The sequence below is a fragment of the Poecilia reticulata genome, chromosome 16 (assembly GCF_904066995.2).
Source record: "Poecilia reticulata chromosome 16, P_reticulata-male-v2, whole genome shotgun sequence".
Taxonomy (NCBI): domain Eukaryota; kingdom Metazoa; phylum Chordata; class Actinopteri; order Cyprinodontiformes; family Poeciliidae; genus Poecilia; species Poecilia reticulata.
This window is the reverse complement of record NC_088845.1, coordinates 12,524,977-12,535,639: the sequence shown is the minus strand read 5'-3', so window position 1 is coordinate 12,535,639 and position 10,663 is coordinate 12,524,977. Positions and strand designations below refer to the sequence as shown.

Genomic DNA, 10,663 nt, shown 5'->3' with positions numbered 1-10,663 from the left:
TTGGTATTTATCAGACATTTTAGGAAGCTGCTGTAGTGACAGAGATATTATTGTAAAAAAAATAATTTTATCCATCTAATGAAGTGAATGGTGTGAAGCAAAACACTTTTAGTCATAGTCAGTTTAATATTTGTCCTTGTATTCTTTATAGAGATGCACTGAATACGTGACTGAATTGAATTTTCAAATTCAAAATCAAATTCAAAAATCTATATTTTTTTTATATTCATGAAACTGTTAAAAAGTAATAACTTATATCATTTTCAGCCTGTACACATCAACCAACAGCCAAATTTTGGGGGGTTAGTTAAAACATAAATAAATGTTAAGGACATAAGATTTGATGCATATGGGGACAGGTTTGTAATTTATTTATTTTCTAATGGATTCAGAAACACATCCTCCATCAAAAACCATTGAGTATATGTATTTTTTTCCTCCTTTTATGTATTTAAGTATAAAAATAGAATTAATATAAATCATTATCAGTAGATTAAAATCTGCATATTTGATTTTTATATTGATTCTTAAATGCAACATATCTCTATGTTCCAGTACAACTTATGTTGCACACTGAATTCGTCCACTTGGGGACATAAACAGTACTTTCTTTTCTTTTCTATTCTATTCTATTTTGTTAAATTGAATGTACCCAGAGTAGTGGTGCATCTTATTAATTAATGCCTATACGTGTGACACTTTAATAATCACTGCATGTTTTGTGCAGTAGTGCTTCAACTCATAAATTATTATTAGACTTCTGGCTAGGATAGTTTTATCAGAAGCATTGACCTTCCAAAATAAAACAAATTCAAAAGACATGAGACTTGACAAAAATATGTGCACATTCTGGTATTTGAAGACTGAAATGAAAAGATGATACAAGTAGATAATTACAAAATGACAAATTTAATGCAGAAAAAACTTTTTTTTTTACAAATCTATTTTTTTCCCAGTATAAAATGTATACTACTGTACGTAGTGTGTATATATGTTAGAACAGGGTAAAGTACTTCTAGTGACACTGTAAGATGTTTACTGTATCTTCTTGATCTCCAAATAGCACAACAAAAAGTTGATCATAAACTGTAGGTTTCTGTATGTACATTTCAGGTTAAAACATGTTTGTTCTTCATTTAGTGAAGGTATTTACAGAGTATCCAGACATTTTACTCAAGGAAGTGTAGTGACATTTCATAATAATATAACTCAAGTAGTAAAACTACTATTTATTTTTCCTACATAATATTAATTAGGCAAATGTAGCTGAGTGCATGCTTTGGCTGGCCCTGCAATGAATTGATTTCCAACAGGTCTTTAATGTTGTTTGAACACGTGAAACTTGTGTTTTCTTGGAGACAAACACAGCTTTAATGCATAATCTACACATGCAAACAAAGAAAAAGGACAAACGTGGCAAAAACATACATTTTAATGTGAAAGGAAGTGAATTTCTAACACAAAACTTCAAAAGTTGGAAGCAATGGCGCGTATAAGCGCTCTGATTTCAGTATTAATCACCACCTGACGCTGTCATGTAATTTAACAAGTGTAATTATGCTGATATGAAAAGGTCTAATTATCTCAGACTGACGCAAAAGAACAGCGAGCCAGGCCGCTCTTGCGCCTCTCCTCCATTCGCAGCATTCGGATATGATGTCAGCACGGCAGCGCGCAGCGACAGTCTCCTTGGCAACGCGGCGTGCGGCAGTGACGCCAGTGCGGGCCCCCGGCTCGTGGTGAGTGGGCGTGACTCGCGACTTTTAGCCCCCTCCCTCCTGTCTCCTCGTCAGTGTGGGCGGGCCCCAGTCAGGAGAGAGCGAGCGAAACACGACACCCCCGAGGAACCGAGCGAGGCGCGGGGGGGAGGAGAGCAGCGCTGAGTGGAGTGGTGTGAGAGTGAGTGGAGCACTAAAAAGTCTGCGAAGAAACACAGGTTTGCTTTCTAACCTTCGTTTCAGACACACAAGTAGTAGAGCTTTGAAGCCGGACTGTGAGAAAGATGCGGCCGGGACGGAGTAAGCAGCTACCGGACAGTTAGCCAAACTACTTGAAGAGGAGGAGACGGAGTGAAAGGCTTTTCGGTTGCCTCTCGAATCGGGACGGTTGGTTGTTTCCCCGAAGCGAGTTGAGCAGATTGAAACGCTCCCAGTTGCTCCAGGACCAGCAGCGAGGACCCACAAACGTACATATTTTTTTCTTCTTTTTTTTTTAATAGGAGGAGGACTTTTCGGTTTTTATTGATCCGGAGAAACCGAAGGAGTAAGAGCAGAGCGGCTGTAACGAGGACAGAGCCGCTGAAGCGGTAGCTCCCGAAAGAAGAAGAAGAAAAAAGTTTTCAGCGTGTCTTTACCAAGTTTTCCAGACTGGAAACCGGAGCGGGAAGAAGAGGCCAGAGAGACTGACTTTTTCTTCCACAAGCAACTTTTGTGGAGTTCCTCCAGTTTAGCTTTCCAGTTCAGCTGAAGCAGAATGAAAACACCTGGAGATACTGGTGAGTTTGCTATGATTGCTGTCTACCATTGTCTTTCTTGTTTACTTACTCAGCAGGGCTGGCAGTGTGTGATAACCAACTTGTATTATCGATTTGACAAAAACGGGGGGGAAAAACACGATGAAGACCTGTTGATTAGAGCTGCTCTCACGTGTGCAGCAGCGGCTTGATAAGCAGGTAAAATCTGGTGCAGGTTTGGCACTGTACTCCGGTCTGAGAGGAAGTGGTTATACTACTGTACAGTTTTTTTAAGCGACATGCTACCGTGACAACCTTATTTTATCTTCCGCCAGCTTTCAGAGAAGTAGCTGGAGAAAAAAAAAAATCCTAGAAACACCAGATTCCTCCTGCTGCTGCAGCGGCGCTTAGAGGTGGACGGATCCAGGCAGGTATAGGAAGTAAGAGAGCTGACTTTTTATCAGGTACTTGGCCTGTCAGTGAGCTGAAGTCAGGAGGGGGGGGGATTCCCAGCAGTCAGCTGAGGTCTCTGCGTCTGTAATTCCCGAAATGCTTGCATAAGTTTGTTCTTGCTTCTCTCTATCTTAAGGTCAGTGTAAAATTTCTCCAGAAAGGAGGAAGTGGAAGTACTGTCATGTGTGTCATGTATTAAGTTTGCTGTTGTTTTTTTTTTTTTTGCAGTGGCCGTCATGATTTGTCAACTATTTTTAATCTCAAGAAACTTTTGAATATATGTTGGTACAGTTTTCAAAACATAAAATTAACCTGAAAGATTATTTTATATGGAAAAATGTGTAATTTATGTTTGTTTGTAGTTGTAATCCACCTTAACCACAAAATGATTTTTAATAATAACTATCATGTTAGCAAAGCTTCAAGAATTTGATGTCATAGTATAATCATGTGGTTTAATTTAAAAATTGTGAGAGCTGTGGTAATTTATAATTTCAAAATTCTGGGGAAATTTATGTGGGAAACCCGTGAAAGTTTCTCACCTAAAACAGAGTATTCACTGTAAAAGTCGGCATAATTTTGACATTGTTTCAGATATTATGACATTTTGAGTGGAAGTTCTTCAATTAATCCACTTTTTAATATGAACTAATATGAACCAGTTAACTCTCATCTAATAGTTGGTGCTTAAGCGCAGCCTCATCTAAACTAATGAATCTAAAAGACCATTGAAAGATATCTGAAATAAAGCTCCAATTATGTATGTAACTTGAAATTAAAGAAGCTGCAGCACATTTGTAGCAAACATACAGAGTTTATTTATGTAAATAATGTGAAAGGTTATAAAAAAATTGGCATAATTTCAAAAATTCATTTTAGATCTTATGATTAAATAAAATGGTTTCTGATGGATGCTCCACATCTACTGGACACCATAATAAATACTAATCACTAATTTGACTAAGAATGTTACTAAAAAAAAGTATACTTTCACCTCCCTTTAATTTTCACACCTTAACCATCTCTAAGCAACAAACTTTGTCTCTTTTAGATTGATAAAACTCAACTGTGTCCTTCTTTCAGCTAGCTGGAGTTCAGTGTTCAGCAACAAGTGAGGGAGAGGAAGTTCTCCCTTTTATTTCATGCTTAAATCACACTTGCATTTCCCCTGCAGACTCATTACAAGAGCTTTAAACTTTAGGAGCAGTGTGATAAAATGGTAGGAAAAGGTAACGTCACGGTATGCCAGTGTAGTTTATATTTATTCCTAAATCGCTATTTCTGTAGGAGGATCATGACATTTCTTTAAGTACTTCCTAAGAAGCATTCGGCTCAGGATCATATGTGTGTTTGATTGACAATCTGTGCAGGACCCCTTTCCTCCTGGGAGAGCCCCCTTCCTTCCCTCGCTCTGCCTCCTCTTGACTCCCTCTGCACCCAGCCTAAGCCCATCAGCCCCTCCACATTCCAGCGCGCACACACCCACACTCTTCATGGCCCCGAGGAGACTGCCGTGACATCCCACCACCACCACCACCACTAGCTGCTTTACAACAATAAACTCTGTGTTTTGTGTGGCAGCATATAGCTAGAGGCACTAAAAACGTGCTTGTTTTTGGGGTTTGATGTATGTTGTGGATTTGTTTATTGTGAGTCTTTACTCTTGATTGTTTTACCATTCAGGTAGTTAACATTTAACTTTATGGATATGAGCTTTGCTTCTTTTTCTGTAGAGCACATTTATATGTGTCATCTTAAGGCACTTTAAGTAAAACTGTTCCAGAATTAAAATTAATCCAATCAGATAGACGTTAGACGAATTCAATATAGTTCAATTTGATTCTGGTTAGAATACTATACAGTGGTATTGCTGCTCTTTTCCATTGAGCCACTAGTTAGCAGCAGTCCCACTTTAGGGCTAGCATACAACAACAGTAGGCATTTAATTACATTTAGTTAAGCTGCTGTCACATTGTTGACTATTCTGCATTGTTTGTTGGTGTGTTAAAAAGCATTTACAGAGTTTAAATGTGAGCAATCTTGTGAAACAAAGTTTTGTCATGTCTTTGAAATACTCGTGTTGCGCTCTTGTTTTGAATAGTGTGTGTCTCGTAGGATAAAGGCTGTGGATTCAGGGCAGGTTAGATTAGCTTTATTTGACAGAGTGGATGGAATTTAATTTGAGATGTTCTATGAGTGCCAGCAAATGGTCAGAAAATTATTTTCCAAATAAATCCGAAACATGGTAACGTCATCAGTTTCACTTTTAGTGCATGTCTAAAAAAAGTCTAGCTGTGTGGCTCATTAGGTGATCATGATACAGTTTTAAAGAAATAGATGGTGAACTGTTATTTACAGTGGTTCTAAATAAATATGCATTGTTGCATTGCTTAGCTTTTAAAGGTAAGAAAACTATCTCACGGTAAAATTATTTTTATTTCAAATACTCTCTGCAGGGTCTTAAAAAGTCTTTTAAAATCTTCAATTTTTTTATATTTAGCAATCTCTTACATTTAACATTTATGTTTATTCATTTATTTCTTTTCTTTGATTCATTTCTTTTCTTACAATGCACAGGCTCATGCTCTTGAACTCCAATGTTGCATTTTTTGCTATTTATATTTTTTTTGCACATTTTCGTACATTGTAGGAACATGTAAAATAACAAGGTTTGGTTGGAAAACAGCAGTTTTATTAGTAAGCTACAAGTTGTCTTACTACATACTGCAAGAAGGAATTGAAGTTACACAAACCTTTGTTATCTAACTTCAATAGATAAAGCATTAAAGTCATAGACTAACATTAGCAACATTCCAATTTGAGATGACAAATATCAACTTTGCTTAGGTTTTAATGGTAAATTAAATATAATCTATTAGATTGGCTTAAATTATTTGTTGGGTTTTATGACCATAATGGTCTTAAAAAGACAAAATCCTATAGTACCATATTTTTATTTTCAGCGCTTATTGGCAAACATAGAAAGTCTGGGTCAAAATCTGATCCCTGCAGCACCTTTTAAACAGCAGAAATATTAAAGTTGTTAATCTGCAGGATTGTCCCTGGTCTGTCTGATCTCCTGCTGTTCCCACATATGCAATCCCAGCACTGTCTCAAACCCATCAGTGTTTTAGCGTCATTTAGATTAAGCTGTGTTGTAGGATGTGGATGAGTAGTTTGTGAGATAAAAAAAAATGTAATCATTCCTTCCTCTGTGGGGATGTTAGATGTGGGATTATGCCTCATATGATAATCTGCTGGCTTTGTTGAGTTTACTTCCTTTCTGTAAACGGTGTGCTTCCCTTTTACGTCTATATTTTACAGATATTGCATTAGCCTGAACAGATAATAGGATTTCTGGTTAGAAAGTGAGTAGATGTGATGAAAACAGACGCAGCAAGGTTTTATCTACATCTGCTGGCGCTAGCAGGTTGGTGCTGGTGTTGCAGTGCTGGAAAGTATCCAATTTAATTTAGGTTTTAATATCTAATCACTGCTGTATACCTGGCTTTTGTTAGTGATTGACAGAGTTTGAGAGGTGGGATGCATTTCATCTGTGCTCACACAAATGTGTCCGCCTATGTTTGTGCCTGAAAGCTGTGCTAATGATTGATTAAGCTCTGGTGATAAAGATTTGGAGAAACACAATTAAAACTCTTATCAGCAACCCACAACAAACACGGCGCCGCTTTGCAACTCCGTTCTTCTCCATCAGACTTGAAGGGTTACAGTTCTTTCTCTTTTTCCCTCCTCTCTGACGGGACGAGGACTTGTGTGTGTCTTTGTGTGACGGAATTGCACGGTGGGACCCCTGGCTCTAGAGTCGGCCATTGTGTGGGTGTGTGTGGAGTGTGGGACAATGGTGGGAGTGGGGCAGGGCCTGGGACTGATTGTGTGTGGACTTGTGGGGCCAGGGACCTCTCATTGTGGTAATAATGGTGCAGAGTAGCTCATAGTTTGATGGTGCTTTTGACACATGAAGAGACCCCACTTCTGCATGTGTGTTAAATGAGGGAGAGTGGGTGTGAGAGAGCGGCATCGAGCGTGTAAAAAGTGGAGCAAATCTGAACATCCAAGCGTACTTTTCAACAAGTGTTGGGAGAGAAAAAAAAAGTGCTTTTAATGATTTTTGTTGTTCACTTCTCCCTGCTTCCTGAGAGTGATTGATGTGCCTCAGAGGTGTATTACCATTTATTTTTAGGGACACACAGAAACGCAGCAGATAAATGTAAAATATCACGTTTTCCTCGTGCGTGTGTGTGTTTCTGTGTGCGATTGCAAGCATATGGGTTTCAATCTCAACAGCGGCTGTGATGATAAGCACAGTGATTAGCTTTATCTGGGAAAACTCCCTTGCAGCGCTGACCACAGCAAAAGCCTGCATTTCTTCCCATCTCAGTTCAGTTTTACAACCAGGTTTGTGTTACAGGTTTATATGTCCTGCTGCGATCAAGCTCAGCCAAAACGCCTAAAAGCCTGAAACTGATAGTGTGCCGCAGCAGAACTGGTTGTCCTCCAAAGCCTCCTTGATTGCTTGTTTCAGGAAACCAGCTGTTGAGCCAGTATTGCTGAGAAATATGCGCACGAATCCAAAGAAGCCCCTTGTGTTTTGTTTTTTTTTGTGCACACCACGAAAAGTTGTGAAGGTATTCATCTTGTATTTATTTATTTGGGCCCTCGAGAGACGGGTGAACTAGATTTAGCCACTGGCTAACCTCCATCTGCAGCTCTTGTAGCTTTTTTCAAAAACTGGATCTTTTTTTGTAATAGTCCAAAGTAGAACATCCAATGCAAGCACAGCAGTGTCATCTGAAAGGTTTACCAACATTTTAAAAAGTTGGTTTCAAACCACAAAAAATGTCCATCTTACCATTCCTTTAGCCAAAAATACTTTTACTGAGCTGTAGTAGATAGAAGAGATTATGAATGCGTTATAGTCCATAAACTAATAAATAAAAAATTGTCCAAAATCAAAATCTGAATATCAAACCTGAAACAAAACCAGAAATGATTACTAGCCTGGTTAAAAAGTCGAATAAAATATCAAACGACACCAGTTATTGGTGTATTTTTGCTCATGTATACCAAGAGAATCTCATTCCAGCCCATACCTACTCCTGTGCTTTTCCGGTTGCAAAAAAATCATCATGAAGGTTTTGATGTGTCCCTCTGTGATGCTAAATGACAAATGTAAATACAAATGACTTCTGGTTGGAAGGCGGCCTCAATTGTGGAAATGTCTGCATTTAGCGAGGAATGTGACCAAAGGGAACAATGTGCCCAGCCAGTCGTCACTAATGGACCTCTGCACCATTAGTCCAGCGTCGCCCTTGACCACAGAGACCACAGCCAGCAAGGCCTGGATGCTTGTGACTGCTCTCGACCCTCTCTTCCCTTGTGGAAGTTTGATTTAACCTCTTCAAGCTAAACTTTTTTTTTTTTTTAGCATTGTTTTATTAGTTGCACACAATTATGAAGGTTAATGCTACATAGTTTCACTTATTGTTGTCACAGATAAGCCTTGTGCATGTCTCCGGTGTGAGTCAAATCCAGTTGTGCTGCAATAACGTTGGTTGTAGGCAGCGTGGCCCACATCGATCTTTATTGGTTATTGTTCAGCCGGGCCGAGTGTGCATGTGTGAACGGGACAGGGTGTTGACAGATGACTGTAGCACTCTTGAAGAACATATTTGTGGCTCCGCATACAGAAAAGACGCACACACTCACGCACAGGCTGCAGCATTTTTATTTGAATTCTTGGACCTCCCACATTCCTGCTCAGAAGGTTAATAGTTGCCGGCTGTGTTGCATTACACATGAGGGGGGGAAACACAACAGTTACTATCTATTCCTTAGTAAAGCATGCATTCTTGCAGACTTTGTCGGCTGAATCTGATTATATGATGAAATTAGTTTATTTAAAGACGCTTGTAGTATCGGGATGCACATCACTTCACCGTGCGCACGCACACACACTCACACACACACGGGGCTTTCTTTTCAAATGAGTATCAAAATTCATGTTGAGAATGCTTGGTTTGACCTGCTCTGTTTGGCAGCTGTCTGCGCATGCATGTGCATTCGTAACGTAATGAGGGGACTTTACACAACTCCACTGCTCATTCTTCACCAGAGGTGACTGAAAGGCACGCAGTCGCGAAACAATATGTAGAGTGTATGTTTCTACGTGGGCAGCTCTTTATAGGTAACAGAGCTTTGTACGTCCGTGCCCGTGGGTGTATGTAACAGCCTCTCGGTGACGGCGGCGCCAGTGAAACCGATCCCAGGCCGATGACACGCACACACGCACACATCCACGCCTGATGATCAGGTAACTCTATGCCTCTGATCCCTCTAGATGAGAGGTTTTATTTTGGATCAGAACAAAGCAATGTCCTTTAGGTTAGATCTCGGACTGTCACCTTGCTACTGGTTAGAATATAATCAGGGTGTAAGCTGTCAAGACTGTGGCAGCACTAGGGGTTCGTCATTCAAGTGTGAAGCCAACTGTTAGTTGCTCCAGCAAACCCACAAATACAGAGACTAATTTCTTTTATCCGTCTCTTGATGGTGCTACTCTTAGTATCATATTTTCCAGACTATAGTTGTAGTTTTTTCATAGATTAGCGCAGGGGTGTCAAACTCCAGTCCTCGAGGGCCGGTGTCCTGCAACTTTTAGAAGTGCCTCTGCTGCACCACACCTGAATAGAATAATTAAGTCATTAGCAAGGCTCTGGAGAACTGAGGAGGTAATTAAGCCATTTGATTCAGGTGTTTTGTACCTGTGGCACATCTAAAAACTGCAGGACAGTGGCCCTTCAGGACTGGAGTTTGACACCCCTGGATTAGCGGGTCCTGCAACTTATATACGTTTCTCTCCTCTTCACGATGCATTTTTTGATTGATGCATTAATTTTGATTTAGTTCATTTATGCTGCTGGAGATGAACGAAGAATTAAAAGTTTGGAAAGCTAAACGCGGGCTGAAACAAAGGTGGAACGACTCCACAGTTGGGTGCTTAAACGTGCTGTGAGGCTTATGAACGACGCATTTTACAATTTATCAATGAATGAGAATTATACTCCAGAGCAGCCTACATATGTTTCTTTCCACTTAATGACACATTTTTTGACTTTTGCGGCTTTTATTCCGGAGCGATTTGTAGTCCAGAAAATACAGTATTTTGTATTTTTCTATTAGGCTAAGGTGTTGCACACATTTTGTGTTGTTACACTCTTCCTGTATTGGGCCTCCAGGAAGACTGTAGAGCCTGCATTTATCTTAGTCTATCTTTGACCAGTTTCCCTGCTTCTGCTGAAGAAAAGCATCCCCGAAGCATGATGCTGCCACCACTATGTTTCACCATGGAAACAGTTTGTTCTGGGTGATAGGTGTTTTCTTCCAAACATAGTGTATTTGCATTCAATTTTTGCACACTTTGTTTTGTGAGGGAACACGGTGAACATTTCTTCCAAACACTCAGGATTCATGCAGTGCACGGCTCATTGTAGCCGTAGAGTTACCATGGATCTCTTGGCTGCTATTTATATTAATTCTTTCCAGCTTCTTGTTATTTCCTAACCCAACTTTGATTTAAAATTGTCCATAACTTCATCTCTGACCTGCCTGTCTGGTATGTTCTTTGTTCTTCATGATGCTGTTTGTTCCCTAATTTTCTCTAATAAACCTCTGATGCCTTCACAAAATGCCTGTATTTATATGAGGTTAAATTACTCACAGGTGGCCTCCATTTACTAG

The 10,663-nt window shown here is 39.6% G+C and overlaps 1 protein-coding gene across 3 annotated transcripts in view; it reads left to right on the top strand.

Annotated features, from left to right (window-relative positions):
- Positions 1 to 1,398: 1,398 nt before the first annotated feature.
- The window catches only part of erfl3 (Ets2 repressor factor like 3), a 75,303-nt gene continuing 66,038 nt past the window's right edge, over positions 1,399 to 10,663 (top strand). Inside the window, exons 1-2 of one of the 3 annotated variants that reach the window (XM_008431318.3) lie at positions 1,401 to 2,105; positions 2,219 to 2,494. In XM_008431318.3, the coding sequence (XP_008429540.1) occupies positions 2,473 to 2,494 (22 nt within the window). In that variant the 5' untranslated portion in view covers positions 1,401 to 2,105; positions 2,219 to 2,472. Of the gene's footprint in view, positions 2,495 to 10,663 lie in introns of all 3 variants that reach the window. The other 2 variants (XM_081616826.1, XM_081616827.1) reach the window with 2 other exon arrangements.